Source organism: Chiloscyllium punctatum, chromosome 20 (genome assembly GCF_047496795.1).
Source record: "Chiloscyllium punctatum isolate Juve2018m chromosome 20, sChiPun1.3, whole genome shotgun sequence".
In the NCBI taxonomy this organism is placed as follows: Eukaryota; Metazoa; Chordata; class Chondrichthyes; order Orectolobiformes; family Hemiscylliidae; genus Chiloscyllium; species Chiloscyllium punctatum.
The window spans coordinates 56,819,478-56,839,078 of record NC_092758.1 but is presented as its reverse complement, the minus strand read 5'-3'; the positions used below and the strand labels follow the sequence as shown (position 1 = coordinate 56,839,078).

General features: G+C 42.2%; 1 protein-coding gene across 4 annotated transcripts in view; it reads left to right on the top strand.

The window, feature by feature from the left end:
- Nucleotides 1-19,601, top strand: part of sh3pxd2b (SH3 and PX domains 2B) — a 353,494-nt gene that overhangs the window by 164,158 nt on the left and 169,735 nt on the right. For all 4 annotated transcript variants that reach the window (XM_072590958.1, XM_072590959.1, XM_072590956.1 and 1 more), the window contains exon 4: nt 10,880-10,956. In XM_072590958.1, coding sequence (XP_072447059.1) covers nt 10,880-10,956 — 77 coding nt within the window. The remainder of the gene's footprint in view (nt 1-10,879; nt 10,957-19,601) is intronic.

The window sequence follows — 19,601 nt, the reverse complement described above, 5'->3', positions numbered from 1 at the left end:
TCCCTTGACACCATCATACGATTTTCGTTTCTGGATCACCACCGCTGAAAAGTCCTGAAAAAACATGATCTTAGACCCCTCGTAAATTAGGGCCTTTGGATCCTTCCCCTGGAGTCTGGAAGCCTCCATGACTCTCTCCTTATCCCGGTAATGATGGAACTGCACCAGGAAAGGACGAGGGCGTTGACCCAGACCCGACCTCCCCGCTGCGACCCAGTGAGCCCTCTCTATCTTCAATCCTCTCATGCCAGTCTCCAAGTCAAGGAATTTCTGAAGCCAATCTTCAACAAATTCTGCAGGCCACTCACCTTCCTTACCCTCAGGCAGACCGGTGATACGAATGTTTTTTCTCCTGCCCCTGTTTTCAAGATCATCCACTTGGTCATGCAAATTATGAACCTGTGTCTTCAGGGCTTAGATCTCATCCTTGAATGAACTGGCACCAGCTTCCACCACTGTGACCCTGTGCTCCACCTCATCCGTCCTCTTCTCCAGGTCTCCCAGCTGCTGCTCATGCTTCTGCAGCATGAGAGAGACTGGAGCCAGCTTCTCTTCAATCTGTTTCCCCAGCATCTTGTGAGATTTCGAGAGCTGGTTCACCAGTTCCTGGAAAGTAATTGGCTCCGAGGCTGCTGCAGGCTGAGCTGCAGGCCCGGCCTCAGATGCTCCTCCTCCCTTCTTAGGCATTTCTGGACAGTTGAAAATACAGGTAAGTCAATTTTTTCATGTTTCTTGGGGCTCCACAATCTTTCCAACGTCCCAAGAAATCCTGATGACCTCGGTTGGGTGGGTTAAAGGACCGTCCTGCTCCTGCTGCGATGCGAAGCTCTGCAGTGTGACCTTCTCAGATCGCCTCCATCTTAGATCCCCCTGACAATACCATCTTGATCAAAATGCATCAAGTGGATCCTGAGCTCTTGTCAGTTCTCACATTATAACCATGATGACAGAGTCACGAACATCAATTAGCTAAAAACCTCAATTCTTTAAGTGTGTCTCATTGTTTTAAACTGTAAACCCAACTGTACTTTTTTGTAGATTTTTATAGTCTGTTTGAAATGACCATCCATATTGCTTGAGTTTTGAAATAAAGTTAACAGATACAATACAACCTTGATTATCTGATCATCAATTATCCGAATTTTGGATTATCCGAACAAGGTCCTGTAAAAACTGCATTCGGCAACTCGGCATTCAACTATCAATTAAATGGCATTATGATGCGCATAACTGAGAAATGTTGGATAATCGGCACTCGTATTACCACATGTTTACAATAGATCAGTTATCAGTTAAATGGCATTGTGGCGTGCATTGCAGGATAACAGAGAAATGTTCGGATAACTGGCACTCATAAATTACTGCTGGTTTACTTGGCAAGATGGCGGCGATTCATTAGAATGTCGGGGACTGTTCTGCCTAACAGTCAAGGCATATTGTTTTTTTTATCATCCCTGGCCAACTTATATGGAGGAAATATTAATTTAAAGAATTGAAGAACACATATTCATTGACAACTTTGGAGTGGGAAGGATGCCAAAGGAATAGGAGCAAGCAAACAGCGGCAAAGAGTACACATCCCTGCAGCACCGGGCGCACCAGAGGCTGCAGCAGTGACCTCTCCCAATCCCCCAGGGGACCTGACGGACTCACAGGAATTGATGGCGGCGATGGCGAGATTTACCATGAAGATTGAGGCTGCATTCGTGGAGATCCATGCTCAAGCCCAACTGATCACGCCCATGCTGCAGAAGCATGAATGGGAGCTCCAGGCCCTCGGGGCGCGGATGGAAGAAGTGGAGGGTTGAACCACGGCCTTGGAAGCAGTGATCGAATCCTTGTCAGGAATGATCCAGGTGCAGGAGCAGGAAGTGTGGACCTTACGAGATCAGGTCGAAAATCGAGGTTGGAGGACCAATCTTCAGATTGTTGGGCTCCTGGAGGGTGAAGAAGATGGGCAGCCAGTCAGCTGCTTTGAGCACTGATTGCTGTAGTTCCTGGGCCTTCAAATTGGAATCCGGATGGCCGAATGTTGAAAGGGCCTATTGGGTGGCAGTGCGCAGGTCTGGACTGGTCTTAGTGCACTTACACACATAGCAAAGAGTGATGGAAGCCTCCTGATTACTGGGGAAAGATCCACAGGCACTGCTGCACAAGAGGTCAAAGATCATGTTCTTCCAGGATTTATCGGTAGCTGTAATTCGAAAGAGGAAGTACTTTGATGAAGTTAAAAAAAAAGGGGGAGGAACCTTGACATCCAGTGCTCCATGAGGTACCCCACGGTGCTCCGTTTCAGCCACAAGGACTCAGTTTAACTTGGCAGATAAAGCCAAGAATTTTGTAGACACTTTAAAATAAACCGACTGGTCTGAAGAATATGGTTAATGTTCATCCTCCTTTCCTTCTTTCCCTGTTTTCCCTTTTCCCTTATATTTTCTTTCCCTAATTTTTTTTAAAGCAAACAAAAAATCTTGGACTATGTTGTTCATGGTATGTTTTTATAACTGGATTTTATCACGGAAAATTTTGTGGTGCCCTTTGTTGTTTTTTGTTCTTTTTCTCTTTTAGTCAAAGTAGGGGTGACATGATGGCAGGGATGGATGGAGTGCTTATCCTGACTTTGTCTTTTTTGTTGTTGACTTAAGGATCATTTCCTTGTTTATTTACTTTTTTTGCCTAAGGCTGGGGCACAGTCCAGGCCTGAAGGAGCTGTGCAGGAGGGGATGGGTAGGGTGAGTGCCCCCTATGGGCAGGGGGGAGTCTCCCGTTCAAGGTTTTATCATTGGTTTTCTTTGTAGTTTTTTTAGTAGCAATAGGTATTTGTAGTTATGATAGAGTAGTTTTTGTGTACACAATTCTATGGCTCTATAAGTCTCCATTTATTTATGCTTGGTGCATTGCAAGCTGGGTTCTCTCTCCATGGGGTTCAAGGCTCTCTGAAAGGGGGTATGGCTAAGTGTTTTGTTAAATGGTGCACCTGGAACATCAAGGGAAGTCATTTGCCTGTTAAAAGGAAATAAAAGTGCTTTCCAGCCTTAAGAGGGAAAAGATTGATATTGCCCTTTTGCAGGAAACCCATCTTGACAAAGGAGAACACCTGAAGTCACAACAGGGGAGTAATGATTGGGTATTCTTTTCATCCTTTACTATTAAAAGTAGGGGAGTGGCTGTACTTATCCAGAAAAAAATCTTACATTCGCATTATTAGAGCAGGTGAAAGATGAGCAAGGGCAGTTTGTGATACTCAAAGCCCTGATACATGGGGAGGAATATGGCATTTTAAATGTCTACTGTCCTCTGGCGCATTCCCTCAAATTTTTAATTAGTGCCTTCTCTAAGCTGAGTGCCTTTGGAACACAGCACATTATTGGGGGTGGGGGGGTGGTGGGGAGGAAGGATTTTAATTGCCTTTTGGATCCAACAGTGGACAGGATGCCTAGTGAGCCCCCATCTATCTCTTCGCAGGCCAAGCAGGTGACGGACTTATGCGAGGAGTTGTGGCTGGTGGACATTTAGAGATGTCTTCACCCTACTGGCAGGGGCTTCACCTGTTCTTCAAACCCGCATACATGTCCCACGAGGATTGATCTTTTTCTGACACCCTCAACCCTTCTGCATTCGATTATGGGTTGTAAAATTGGGAACGTAGCTACCTCTGATCACATGGCAGTATATTTGGAGGTTAAGGCCAAGGGTGAGGGGCTAGGTTTGCGGCACTGGTGTCTGGACCCTTTTCTTCTTAAGGACTTCAAATTTGTGGAATACTTTTTGAGGGAGTTTCATGAGTTTTTGATGATCAACTCAGGCATGGATTGTAGTCCGTCTATGCAATGGGAGACCGCTAAGGCCTTTGCTACATGAGTAGCTATTTCCTATTCAGCTAGCCGGAAACAAAAGAAGGGGGAACAGTGTCTACTTGAGACATGGCTGAAAGCCACTGAGGCAGCATGTTTTGTGAGACCTTCATTGACCAAACTACAGCAGATCACAGCCCTTCGGGCTGCCCTGAATTCAGTCCTTACACAAACAGCAAAGAAAGAACTTGCTTTTGCTAAACAAAGGCTGTTTGAGCATGGGGATAGGCCAGGGGAGTATTTAGCATATCTGACTAGGAAAAAGTGTGCTCCCCAATCCATGACTGCAGTTAGAGACAGCGCCAGGGTCCTTCCATATCATGCCAAAAGGTTTAATGAGGCTTTTTAGTGTTTTTAGTCTGAATTGCATCAGTCTGAAGGTTGCAAGGATTGGAGGGCCAAGATGGAAGCCTTTTTCAAGAGCTTGGACCTCCTGGAACCGGCCTCTCTCCTTAATGCCCCCTTGATGGTTCAGGAAATATAGGATGCAGCTATGCCACCCCACAGTGGGAAAGCGCCTGGCCCTCATGGTCTCCCAGGTGAGTTTTATAAGGAGTTAATAGAGATTCTGTCAGGGCCGATGCTGGAAATGTGCAAATACTCCAATATGCGTGAATGCCTACCACCATCTTTGAGAGAAGCTAATACATCCCTCATTCTTAAGAAGGGGAAGGTTTCTGAGGATTGTGCCTCATTCAGGCCCATCTCTCTATTAAGTTCAGATTTTAAGATTCTGCCTAAGATATTGGCGCTGAGATTGGAGAAGGTTTTGCCCTATATTTTCAAAAGAGAATTAGACAGATTTTATAAGGGGCAGTAGGTCTTCTAATAATGGTAAAAGATTGCTGAATATGATCCAAGCATGTCAGCAACGATCGATCCTGGGATTAGTGATTTCCTTAGAAGCAGATTAAGCATTTGAGCAGATAGAATGGCCATATCTCTTTTATGTCTTAGAGTGGTTGGGTTGGGTGGGGTCTTTGCTAGGTGGGTGGAGGTTTTATACCACCACCCTCTGGCCGCAGTCATCACCAACGGGTGAAATCTTGGAACTTTAAGATTGACAGGGGTAGTCATCAAGGCTGTCCCCTTTCACCGTTGTTGTTTACATTGGTGATAGAGCTGCTGGCAGAAGCCATTCATCAAAACATCCACATTAACCACTCTGGAAGTGGGATTGAGGGGTCACAAGATTACACTATATGCAGATGATGTCCTTTTGTTATTATCAGACCCAACGACCTCTGTATTCCATCTGATACAATGTATTAATTCATTTGGGGCTATTTCAGGATATAAGATCAACTTTGCGAAGCTGGAGGCTATGCCTTTGGGGGACTTCAAGAAGTGCCAGAGGTTGAATGTGGCCCTAGCTTCCCCTTTAAGTGATCACGTTCCAGTTTCCAATACCTAGGTGTCTTTACCCCCATGTTTGATCGGTTATTTTGGACTACTTTTGCTCACCTGCTCGACAATATTAAGCGGCATCTTCAGAGATTCTTCCAATTTCATGGCTGGGCCAAATAGCTCTTGTTAAGACGAATGTCCTTCCTCGTTTGCATATGATATCCCATGCATATGATCCTTATAATGTTTCTCAGGTCAACGTTGCGGAAACCTATGAGTTGGTTTAGTACGTCTGTCTGGCGTCATAGCGGCCCCTCATCAAACTGACTAAATTGCAGTTATCTCAAGGTTGAGGAGGAGTTGATTTGCCAGACATCAGGAGGTATCAGTTGATTTCCATGCTGTCTTTTGTGTGCATTTGGATAGGTAACGATCCAAGCTCAATATGGCTGGATATCAAGGCCTCCCAGGCAAAGTGCCCTCTTATTAACCTGTTGTTCATGGATAAGATGAGGACAGTTATTGACCACTGCAGGTACTTTATTGTTATTAGTACGGTCAAGGCATGGAGGGCAATGCATCAGAGTTAGGGTTGCTTATCCAAGACTTGGCCACTCACTCCCATAGTTGGTATGCTGGGGTTCTGACCAGGGATGATGGACTCAAGGTTCAAACTTTGTGCAGAGTGAGGTGTTTCCAGTTGAGGGAGAGATTATGATGTCTTTCAAGCAATTGAGCTGCAAATACAGGTTGCCCAGCAGAGATCTCTTCTGTTTTTTTCAGGTTAGGGATTTCATCCAGAAGAAGATTACGCTTCTCACTAAACCATATAAGTCTGATACAAAGAGGTTGCTGCTTTGTGTCACAAGCACGCTTTCGGTTAGTGCCCTCGATTGCCGGCTGGGTGGTAGAGCCTGGCAGGATATTAACCAGTTATGTGAGGTTTGGGAGCAAGGGCTAGGAGTGGAGATCTCTTCTGAAACGTGGGAGGACACATGGCAGAATGTGCGAAAGATCTCAATTTGTAGTAGGACATGCGCTATGCAGTTAAAAGTTCTGCACAGGGTTCATTTGGCACCAGACCTTCTGGTGAAGTTTTTAAAAAAGGCATCTATAATGCGCCCCAAATATAAAATAAGTGTAAGTCCTCTTACCCATTTCTTCTGGACATACCACAGGCTCTGTCTTTATTGGAGCACTAAGCATGGCCAATCCACCTAACCTGTATATGTTTGGACTGTGGGAAGAAATTGGAGCACCCAAAGAAAACCCTGAAAGACATAAAAGAGACCTAAGGGACAACATTTTCATGCAGTGGGAGGTATGTTTGTGGAATGAGCTGCCAGAGGAAGTGGTGGAGGCTAGTACAGTTGCAACATTTAAAAAGCATTTGGATGGGTAGATGAATAGGAAGAGTTTGGAGCGATATTGACCGGGTGCTGGCAGGTTGGACTATATTGGGTTGGGATATCTGGTCGGCATGGACAAGTTGGATCAAAGGGTCTGTTTCTGTGCTGTGCATCTCTATGACTCAGGGAAAATGTGTAAATGCCACACAATTAGCTGATGGTGGGATTGAACCTGGGTGCCTGGTTTTGAGAGGCAGCAGTGTGAACCACTGAGCCACCATGCCATGCCTCTTGTTTGAGAACAGTTTCAAACTGGTCTGTCTTGAGTATCTCACCAAGTGGCAATCTAGATATTGCAAACCTAGTCCTACCGAGTGTTGGTGAGCTGTTCAGTAATGGCAGACAACTGATTTGAGCATAGAGTTGTGTTCTTCTCTGACATCTCCTTGTGTCTGTTCCAGCAGGGATTTCTGGAAATGTAATTGAGAACACAGTCCGAACTGGAGATCATGCAGTCAATGATAGGGTACCATGTGCTGATCAGAGGATTACATTGTTTTGATCTTGTTGGCTGAAGTTTCAGAGTGCAGAGAAAAAGTGGCATTGGTTTGTTTGTTCTATTTGAATGTTCCTATTGGTGCAAGTGTATTGTCATCCTGGCACTAAACCAGAAAATGCTGCAAGTACTCAATAGGTCAGTCAACATCAGCAGAGAACCCGATTGGTTAATGTTTAAGGTATAACTATTCTTCTGAATTGATGAAACAAAGAAGCAGGTTTTCATCAGACTCTCCAGATTGCAGTCGAGTCTCTGGTCTACACCACTCTTTGCAAGATCCATCAGAAGAGGATCCCTAAGCATATGTTCATTTAACAGGTATAAGAGCATTCTGTCATGGTGCAAGTTGAACTTCAGGTATCCTCTCACATACAAGGAATGTGGAGAAGATGTAATTCGGAATATGAGAACTTATACTGCTCTGATTTCACCTGCAACTAATTGCCACCATTATTGCCCTCATCCCAACTATTGGAAGGAACAGATTCTGCCATCTTGGCCTCTGCTAAGGAAGTGACTATCTAAACCACCTGTCTCTACGGATCTCTAACATCCTTAAAATCCATCTCTTCATGACTTATTTTCATCATGGTGAAAAACTTTAGGAGTATTTTTTGCTTCAAAGCTCTGTATGAATGGAAAGTTGTATTGATCATACATAATTACAAAAATATCACCTCCCCTTCCTCTTTATCGCTCCTCCAATTTTTCTCTGTTAACCTTATGTCCATCCTAAGTATGGTACCTAATTGCCAAGAGCACCTTTAGTATTTAATCTGAACGATGTTCTCAGAAGTTCATGATACTAAACTGTTCCTTATCACAGGGCATCTCAGTGGAACTTTAATGATCTGTGTTGCTGCTAACATCATTAGATACTTGAGAGATAATTGGAAAGGTCATGTGAAGCAGATCAGAAGTGTCTATGACATCCTAAAGATGGACGCTAGCCACAGTACTTTTGGTTTCTGAACCTGAGTATTGATCAGCAAAGTGCTAATCGCAATGTATCAGTTAAATTATACAAATGCCAAAAGTTATTGACACAAGCATTTAGAAGTTGATTGTCATTCTCTCCACATAGTCTCATACAATCTGAATGGTATTGATTTCAATTTGGGGGCCTATTTATCAGTTGGAACATCTGAAGATGATCCATTATTTGCGTCTTTTTGCATAATGGTGCTAAATCCTTCTCTGATATTGCTGTTGTGGATGATATTTTATTTTGATATAATCTTTGCCATCTATGTCAGATCCTCTGAGCACATGCAAGTGTTTTGCTGTCACTCTCTCCTGGTGAATATTTCTGTATTATTGAATGAGAAGGAGAAAGAGTATGAATGATGGTGTGGGTAAGTACTTGTTTTATAGCACTGAAGGTGAAGGTAGTTGTCCCTTTCTTCCTCTTACAGTTCAGTGGCATCCTAATTCTGTTAGTTAGCTAACATGATTGTTTCTATAGCTTTTGCATGTCCCAAATCTGATTACTTGCTCGCCAATCTGTGTAAGTGTAGTGCATCGACCTCCCATTTTAAAAGATTCAAAAAGCAGGTTCTCATCATGAGCTGTGTTCAGTGGCAAGCATTCTCCTCATTTTATGAACTTTAGGTGGTCCAGATATTTATATGCAGTCCCAACGATGCACAAAAGAATGTAGAACACCACCCCCCCCCCAACTATTTCAGAAACAAATTATTTAAATGTCATTTTCTGTGCAGTAGCAATTATCTGGTGAATGTTGATCACCGAAGATCAGTGCAAACTGAAAAGGTATTTTTAAAAATTTCCTTTGCTGGCTATTCCTGTGGCCTCATTGTATGGTTGTCAAAGGATTGAGGGTGGGGCAGGAAACTGGAATTAAGGTAGAAGATCAGCCACAACTTTACTGCACAGAGGAGGAAGCTCAGAAATTAGGGGAAAAGGTGACAGCATAATAAAGCTTGATGCTGTGATTCCAATTATTCACCACACAAATCAATCTTGGTGGCAGCAGGCGAGGGTCAGTATGGTCTGATGTGTAATAATACTAGTAAAGCAGCATTTAATCCAGAAAATTCAATTAATTTAATCCTCAATAATTGTCAAAGGCCAATAAAAGATATTGGTCAGCTTGTACTCTGGGCAGAGAATGCATTGTTTCCAGCCGAGTAATAATGGTGTTTTGAGTCTTATTAGTTGAAGGTGTGAGACACCAAGGAACAACTGGCTTGCCTGTAGCGAAAATCCTTAGAGATTAACCAAAATGGTACCAACCTAGTGAAGTTGCAACACAGGATTACATGCATGCACACACCATGAAATGATGATTATAGACAGAGATGAGCAGACTTAGCCTCGCAGAGAGAGCAAACCTCTCTAGCTCAAACAGAAAATAGGTTTACCAGAAGTAAAATGCACATCCCAATCCTCAACCATGGGTGAAAGAGCTAAGTTTGAAGTATTTGCATGCCTCTTAAAGCAGATATGGTGAGTGAATTCTTGTTATTTTATGCTGAAAGATACACTTTATCATGCATACTGGTTATCCACCTAATTCAATTTGCAATCAGATATATCAGAAACAAGAAAGCAGACAATATCCCCTTTTGACTACAGCAGACCTGCCCACTCAAGCTGGCTATGCCCTTGCTCAAGTATTCCAGTACAACAATAATGCCTGAAACAACCTGGAGAACACTTGGCAATAATTATTTTTAATTAACCTATTTGGGCATGGTGTAACTCGTCTCCAGGGTAGCTGGGATTACCTACTAGCACAGGGCTAGGGGCACAATCCAACATACCACAAGATCTACAATAATACTTACGTATATTCTTTTTCAAAAAATATAGGATAATCTAACCTGACCAGTTGTGCCATTATATCAGCACCCTCCCAATTGTCAGTAAAATGATGGAAGACGACATCAGTAGTGCCATCAAGGGCCATCTACAAATCAATAATCTGCTCACCATTTCACAATTTAGTTTTCCACCAGAAGCTCAGCTCCTGAACTCATCAGTGTTGAGCTAAGGGTGATTCTAGAAATGAATGGCATGGAACAGAAAAGATTAACTTTTCTTGATATCAAGAAAGCTTGATCGGTCTTAATGGAGAAACTACCAGTTTCTAGTTCTATACAATTAATCCAGAAAGGACTAATGATCATGCCAGACTTGATGCAAAGCACAATGAGTTATTCTTTTAAAGAAACCATCTGGCTGCATATGCAAAGCGAATGGGATAAAATGTCTTCAGCAACATAACTTTTCGTTGTGGTCTATTAAATTCTGCATAATGATACTGAGCAAAAGATACAAAAATATTCAAATCAATAATACAAAATGAATTTATTACTTGGTTATTAATTAATTAATTAGTTTGATCTCACTATTTTTGCACAGTGATGTCCACTGGTTTTAGTGTTATGTTGAAAGAGTTTACCACCCCAGGTTCTTAAATGTAAAATCTTTTGCCGCAAAGTACTTTTGATTCTGTATTGGGATTTTAGTCATTTTGAGCAAATTTATCATATAACCATTCAGTCTAATAAAATACTGGTAACAAATTATTTTGAGAGTTGTTACATAAAGATTTCAAAATATTTTAAGCAGTTATCAACTTCCAAACATTTTCCATGTACACCTGCAATAATTGGAAGATTTGATTTCTTCCAAGGTTAACAAGGTTAATGTAGATTAGGTACTATTGCTCCTGACTTCAGCAGTGAAGGAGGACTTAATGGATATGTTATTTTCTAAGAGGATGTTATTTATTTGCTTTGCAGGTAAAATTCTCTTCAGACGAAGTCACATCAGGGATGTAGCAGTCAAGAGGCTGAAACCAATTGATGAATACTGCAGGGTAAGTTCAGGGGGACAGAGCTGATAATCTTGAGCTCACATCTGCCTTATAATCTTTGAGAAATCTGATTGAGACAAATGTTTGCTGATGTAGTCCGTCCACTTAAAGCATAAGAGATGGCAGACAGGAAAGCGTAACAGTAGATTACTGTCTAAAATCATGGAAGTACCATGTCTATACCAAAAATACACCAACAATTGCACTTCTGTAGTCAGATGTTTCCACTGAGTACTGTATTGCTTCCCCAAATATCAAAATACTTTTCATTCATATTACAGGATATTACATTTGCTCAGCTGAGAAAGAGAAAATAAATGCAACCTAACGCTAAAAAGCTTATCTTCAGTTTATGGAATTTATTCCTCTATCTCACAGAGGAAATACTTCTTTCTCGAATGAAAATAACAGTTCAGCCTTGTGCACCAGTACATGTTGCCCTATATGTTCAGGAAGCAGCCAAGGCATTTTGTTTGTGAGAGTAACTGTGATGGGTTGGATAGTTATACCAACCGCAGTTGTTTTAGTTTTTGTTAGTATTTATCAAATAATTTCTGTGCTGTAGAATGCTAATTCACTGAGAACCAAAGCGTTTCTTTTTGTGTCACAAATAATACATTATGTGACATTAATGGTAAATTATCTTTGCTCATACTTTTTGAACTGTCTGCAGCCTTTGAGGTGATTGACCACATTGCCCTCTTTCAGTTTCTCTCCACTATTTGCAAGTTGGTTGGACAGCAGTCAGCTGGTTGTTATTCCATCAGCCCAATAGAAGGCAGTCACTTCCAATGACCATTCTTGATTGACTCGACCACCCCTGCTTCACCATTCCCAAAGATGGATCCCTGTCTCCACCCCCACTTCTGTCTCATATCTGTGTGTTCTCAGTCACTGGCATTATCTACAAACACCATTCTGCATAACCACTGATGACACACAGCTCTAACTCACTAGCAAACTGTCACTTTTCCTTGAAGTTCTCAGTTTGTTTGTCTGACATTCAGTGCTGGATGAGTAAAAATTTCTTCTGACTGATTGTTAGGAAGACTGAGGCATTGTCTTCACTCCCAGCCATGAAATTGTGTTCCGTAGCCAAAGACTCCATCCCTCTCCCTGCAAACAGTTTGAAACAGACTGTTCACAAATTTTGTGACTTTCTGATCCTGAGCCATTAGTCATGTACTTGCTCCATCACCAAGACTTGGTAACATCTCTAGTCCCTGAAAACTGCCTTCATTCTTCTGCTGAAACCTTCACAATGCCTTTGTAATGTCTAGGCTTGGCTATGCCAGTGCCCTTTTGACAACCTCTCGCATTCTGCTGTCTGTAAACTCATGTGCATCCAAAACTCAGCTGCTCGTTTCCTTTTCACTCACCCAGTCCTAGTCATCCATCATTCTGCTCATTGACTCGCATCATCTCCCAGTCTGTGAACACTTAGATTTTTAACATTTTCATCCTTGTTTCCAAATCACAACATCCAAGATAATACCAGTATGGAAAGCTACAGCATCAAAAGATATTTATTCAAGTATCCCCATTTACACTAAAGGACACTTGCTTGCATCGCTCATAAAAATATAATTTGCAAACAAAATGTTTCTTTCTAGTCTGTTACAATTTTGTCACTCCTTGCATGCAAATTGCACAGAATCTGTCAAGAGTCAGTTTCTTTATGCAAAGCCTGCATTTCGTTGGCAATTCTTCTGGTTTCTGCTGATTCCTGAATTGATATTGCTTCTCTGGGGAAGGTTGTCGTCATGGTGATTGTTGCTGATGATCTCTTGCTTTTGTTGGACAGTTGCTAAGGTCTGAGACTGAAGTTTGGTGAAATCTGATCTGCGTATCAGCTATCTGCTATTGAGGAGTAATTTGTTTGGTTGTATGTATATTGTCACAACATCAGACATCTATCTGATATTTCATGTTCACCATAAAATATCAGGATAATGACTTCTATGCATGGATCCTAAGTTGCAACATAAGCTGACATCAAGTGCATTGAACATTTGCCCTTTGACTTGGTATCCAATTGTCAGTTTGGGCAATTATTTCACAGCCTGTCAAAATGAAATTTGGCTTTGTTGTTTCACTTTGATCTTAGCAGACATGCCTGTTACTACTGGCTCAAGTATATTTTAACTACTGGCACAGTCATCTGGTTGTGATGTGATATTGGTTGCTGCACTGGACTACTTTTCATGTCTTGAGTAAGAATGTTTCTTCCCATAAATGCTGCCAGACCTATCATCAGCGATTTCTGTTTTCATTCCTCTTTTCTGTTATCTGCAGTTCTTTGTTTTATTTCTTCATTTTAAGATTGCCTTACATACATTTGTGCTGGATCTAGTCAATCTTTTGATGATTCCTTTGGAAATTTTCACTGCAGCCTCAATTTCCTTGGGAATATGGTGAAGATGTTTCTTAGAATTTCTCAATCATTCCTGAATTGTCTGAATTCTTCACTTGTGAGCTGAGAACCATTGTAGTTCATCACAATGCCATTGCCACTGAAATGCCTCTTAGGCATTCTCTGACCTCACTGCTTTAACTTTCAGTACTCTGAATAGTAGTCAACCATGATAAGAAAATCAGTTCCTGCAATAGCGAAGAGGTCTGTTCCAAAGATCATTCATTGTCTGCCTGGGATGTTGGGAATCATGAGTGGCTCTTTAATTTGATGTTCACTGCAAGTATTGAACTGGTTGATGGAGAACTTAAACTCATCACTCAATTTTGACCAGTAGGAAGCTTCTCGTGCTTTCCCAGACTGGACTTGATTCCTAGAAGACTTGTGTGTCTTTTCTTGTGTCTTTATAGAAAATGTAGGTATGGTCCTTTTGTCCAGGGGGCCATCTCGGTGGCCTTTTTGTCCAAGGGACCAACATATTATTTAACACAGAGATAAAAATGGAATCATTCTCAAGGTGACTTTGTCTGTGTATACACTCCTCCTCCTGGCTTTATCATGGTAACTTTGCACCCAATATATTTTTGCATCTGCATATTAAATGGAATTCCTTTTAAGTTTGTAGTTGGAGATCAAAAGAGATTTTTTTTCTTACATCATCTTTCAAGATTCTAGCTGACAGCTGTTAGCAACCAGGGTTAACTTGATGTGTAATGTTTTAGTGTGGTGCAAGTAATGTTTCTAGCTGTTCTGGGGAGCTCATTGTACAATAAAACAAATTATGCTCTTAGACTAAGTCTGGGTTCTGATCATGTATGAAAGGAGCTATGTCATAGTGATATCAGTTCACCTGGAAGTGGGGCCTGAGTCTATGGGGTTCCAGGTAAAACATCCTATTTCACTATCCTCACTAGCCCTATCACTGTCCTCTGGGAGAAAGTGAGGACTGCAGATGTTGGAGATCAGAGTCAAAAGGTGTGACTCTAGAAAAGCACAGCAAGTCAGGCAGGTGAGTCGATGTTTCGGGCATAATCCCTTTATCAGGAATATGGGGGGGTGAGAGCCCAAAGGGGCTAAGAGATAAATAGGAGGAGAGTGGGGCTGGGAGTAGGGAAGGTAGCTTGGAAGATGATAGGTGGGTGCAGGTGGGGGGGTGAGGGGGGCAGTAATGATAGATAGAATGGAGGGAGGAGTGGGTAGGTAGGAAGGAAGATTGTCAGGTGGGAGAAATACGAGGGTGGTGCCAAGTTGGAGGTTTGGATCTGGTATAAGGTGGGGGGAGGGGTGATGGGGAAACTAGTGAAGTTAACGTTGATGCAGAGTGGTTGGAGGATCCCTAGGTGGAAGATGTGGCATTCTTCCTCCAGTTGTGTGGCTAGGATTTGGTGGTGGAGGAGGCCCAGGACTTGCATGTCCTTGGTGGAGTGGGAGAGGGAGTTGAAGTTATTGGCCACAGGGCAGTGGGGTTGTTTGATGCGCGTGTCCCGGAGAGGATCTCTAAAACATTCCGCAAGTTGGCATCCTGTCTCCCCAATGTGGAGGAGACCACATCGAGAGCAATGGATACAACAGATTAGGTATTTGGATGTGCAGGAAAATATCTGCCAGATATGGAAGGATCATGTCCTAAAGGATTGAATACTTTTGAGAAAGTGGAATAATGGTGCCCGTTGAGTATAGCAGAAAATCCCTATGTGGCCTTCCCCTCTCTATCCATAATCTCTTCTATTCTTGAGATATCTGTAGTCCTCTAATTCTGGCTGCTTGAATATCTCCAATCATAATTCCCCTACTATTGAATACCTTGCCTTTAGTTGTCCAGATCCCAACTCTGGAATTTTGTTCCTTTTCCATACCCAATTTCTGCTCGACCCCACCTTCTTCTGTTTAACCTCACCCTTTCCTTAGATACAACCTTGTTCGTACATGGCGGCACGGTGGCACAGTGGTTAGCACTGCTGCCTCATGTGCTAGGGACCCGGATTCGAATCACACCTCGGGTGACTGTCTGTGTGGAGTTTGCACATTCTCCCAGTGTCTGCGTGGGTTTCCTGTGGGTGCTCCGGTTTCCTCCCACAATCCAAAGAGGTGCAGGTCAGGTGAATTGGCCATGCTAAATTCCCCATAGTGTTAGATGTATTAGTCAGGGGTAAATATAGGGTAGGGAAATAGGTCTGGGTGGGTTACTCATTGGAAGGTCGGTGTGGACTTGGGCCAAATGGCTTGTTTCCATACTGTAGGGAATCTAAACTAATCTGTTCCACTTCCTTTAAGACACTCTTTACAACCTATCTCTCTCAACATACTTTTGGTGTTCTGATGATGCTATTGCTATACAGGTGTACTTTGTTTTGCAATGCTCCATCAGAGCAGTTTGGGTGTTTCATTACAAAAGAGGCACTATGTAAGTATAGCTTGTTAACACAAAGTAGTACATTAGTTGGGCTGAGACTGATTTGATTCATTTGAGCGTTTGCTTCACATAGCTAAAACTCCTTAAGTAATAGTATCCTGTACAATGTTTGTGTGATTTGTATCCAAATTTGTTAGGGGCTGTGTTGAAGTGGTTTGATTTGATGTCACACCCTTATGATTACTTAATTAGCATTTGCCCACCCATATTTGAAGAAATGGATCACGGCATCACTTCCTGTCAAAATTCAGATGTGCAAAATTAACTGGATAAAAACAAAGACTGCAGATGCTGGAAAGCAAATACTGGATTAATGGTGCTGGAAGAGCACAGCAGTTCAGGCAGCATCCAATGAGCAGCGAAATCGACGTTTGAGGGCTTTTGCCCGAAACGTCGATTTCGCTGCTCGTTGGTTGCTGCCTGAACTGCTGTGCTCTTCCAGCACCATTAATCCAGTACAAAATTAACTGGACTACAGTAATCCACTATTTACTCTGGAACTCATTGGAAAGGTAGCAGAAAATCCAGTCAAGATTTTGAAATGGGGAAGCATTAAAGCAAAAGAAATTTCAAACTTTTATTTATCAACAGCATCATAAGACAAGTTGTATTGGAGCACATCATGCTGAAAAGACTATAAAACGTCATTATTTTCTCTTTTGGAAGTAAGACTGTAATATAGATTTTCAAAGTTAATATCTCTATGCATTGTGAATGCCCAATAACTAATATTTAGTTTATGTCACCATTTGTTCACTGTTGTTTCTTCACTTATGGGATAAGATTCTGCTGAAACAACAGAACTTTTATCTCAATGTCGAGTTTATTTGTGAAAATACATTTTCACTTAATTTATAAGAAAATTTACTGGAGTGTGAACTGGTGCAAGTTGCAAATAATGCTGCTGAACAGAATACTGTTGTATGCTAATGGATATTTTTAATACTGTTGTTTAGTTGTCAGTTACACATTATATTGGATCAATATCTTCATGCTGAAACTCTGTAATATTTGATTTGATTTATTATTATCCCATGTACCGAGATACAGTGAAAAGTATTATATTGCATGCTAACCAGACAAATCATACCTTGCTGAAAATGTGTTGCTGGAAAAGCGCAGCAAGTCAGGCAGCATCCAAGGAGCAGGAGAATCGACGTTTCGGGCATGAGCCCTTCTTCCTGAAGAAGGGCTCATGCCCGAAACGTCGATTCTCCTGCTCCTTGGATGCTGTCTAATCTGCTGTGCTTTTCCAGCAACACATTTTCAGCTCTGATCTCCAGCATCTGCAGTCCTCACTTTCTCCTAAATCATACCTTGCATCAACCTAATAGAAAAGAATGCAGAATATACAGGTCGTTTTGCTATAATGCACATTTAGCGTCATAGAGATGTACAGCACGGAAACAGACCCTTCAGTCCAACTCATCCATGCCGACTAGATATCCCAACCTAATCTAGTCCCATTTGCCAGCACTTGGCCCATATCCCTGCAAACCCTTCCTATTCATATACCCATCCAGATGTCTTTTAAATGCTGTAATTGTACCAGCCTCCACCACTTCCTTTGGCAGTTCATTCCATACACGCACTACCTTCTGCGTGAAAAGGTTGCCCCTTAGGTTCCTCCTATATTTTTACCTTCTCACTCTAAGCCTATGCCCTCTAGTTCTGGGCTCTCCCACCGCAAGAAAAAGACTTTGTCTATTTATCCCATCCATGCCCGTCATGAATTTATAAACCTCTATAAGGTCACCCCTCAGCCTCTGATGCTCCAGGGAAAACATCCCCAGCCTATTCAGCCTCTCCCTGTAGCTCAAATCCTCCAACCCTGGCAGCGTTCATGTAAATCTTTTCTGAACTTTTTCGAGTTTGACAACATCCTTCCAATAGGGAGGAAACCAGAATTGCACGCAATATTCCAAATGTGACCTAATCACTTTTCTGTACAAGTGCAACATGACCTCCCAACTCCTATACTCAATGCTCTGACCAATGAAGGAAAGCATACCAAATACCTTCTTCACTTTCCTATCCACCTGCGACTCTATTTTCAAGGAACTATGAACCTGCACTCCAAGGTCTCTTTGTTCAGCAACACTCCCTAGGACCTTACCATTAAGTATATAAGTCCTGTGAAGAGTTGCTTTCCCAAAATACAGCACCTCGCATTTATCTAAATAAAACTCCATCTGCCACTCCTCAGCCCACTGGACCATCTGATCAAGATTCCATTTTAATCTGAGGTAACCTTCTTCGCTATCCACTACACCTCAAATTTGGTGTAATCTGCAGACGTAATAACTATACCTCCTATGTTCATATCCAAATCATTTGTATAAATGACAAAAAGTAGTGGACCAAGCACCGATCCTTGTAGCACTCCAGTGTTCACAGGCCTCCAGTCTGAAAAACAATCCTCCACCACCACCATCTGTCTTCTACCTTCAAGCCAATTGTGTGTCTAAATGGCTATTTCTCCCTGCATTCCATGAGCTCTATACTTGCTAACCAGCCTCCCATGGGAATCTTGTCGAACGCCTTACTGAAGTCCAAATAGATCACATCCACTGCTCTGCCCTCATCAATCCTCTTTCCTTTTTCAAAAATCTCAGTCAAGTTCGTGAGACATGATTTCCTACACACAAAGCCATGTTGACTATCCCTAATCAGTCCTTGCCTTTCCAAATACGTGTAAATCCTGTCCCTCAGGATTCCCTCCAACAACTTGCCTACCACCGACATCAGGCTCACTGGTCTATAGTTCCCTGGCTTGTCCTCACCACCTTTCTTAAATAATGGTACCACATTAGCCAACCTCAAGTCTTCTGGCACCTCACCTGTGATTATTGATAATACAAATATCTCAGCAAGGGCCCAGCAATCACTTCTGTAGCTTCCCATAGTGTTGTAGGGTACACCTGATCAGGTCCTGGGGATTTATCCACCTTGATGCATTTCAAGCCATCCAGCACTTCCTCCACTGTAATATGGACATTTTGCAAGATGTCACCATCTATTTCCCTATATTCTATCTTCCATGTCCTCCTCCACAGTAAACAGTGATGCAAAATACTCATTTAATATTTCTGCCATCTCCTGCAGCTCCACACAAAGGCCGCCTTGCTGATCTTTGAGAGGCTCTACTCACCCCCTAGTTACCCTTTTGTTCTTAATGTATTTGTAAAAACCCTTTGGATTCTCCTTAACTCTATTTGCCAAAGCTATTTCATGTCCCCTTTTTGCCCTCCTGATTTCCGTCTTAAGTATATTCCAACTGCCTTTATCCTCTTCTAAGGATTCACTTGATCTCTCCTGTCCAGACCTGACATAGGCTTCCTTCTTTTCCTTAACCAAACCCTCAATTTCTCTAGTCATCCAGCATTCTCTCCAGCTACCAGCCTTTCCTTTCATCCTAACAGAAGTATACGGTCTCTGGACTCTCATTGTCTCATTTCTGAAGGCTTCCTATTTTCCAGCCGTTCCTTTTAACTGCTTTTGAAGGTTCTTGCCAGTACTGTCAAAATTAGCCTTCCTCCTATTTAGAACTTCAACTGTTAGATTTGGTCTATCCTTTTCCATCACTATTTTAAAACTAATAGAAGTATGGTCGCTTGCCCCAAAGTGCTCCCCAACTGACACCTCAGGGTCCTGGCCTGCCTTATTTCCCAAGAATAGGACATGTTTTGCACCTTCTCTCATAGGCACATCCACATACTGACTCAGAAAAGTTTCTTGTGCACTTGTATCAAATTCCTCTCCATCTAAACTCTTAGCACTATGGCAGTCCCAGTCTATGTTTGGAAAGTTAAAATCCCCTAC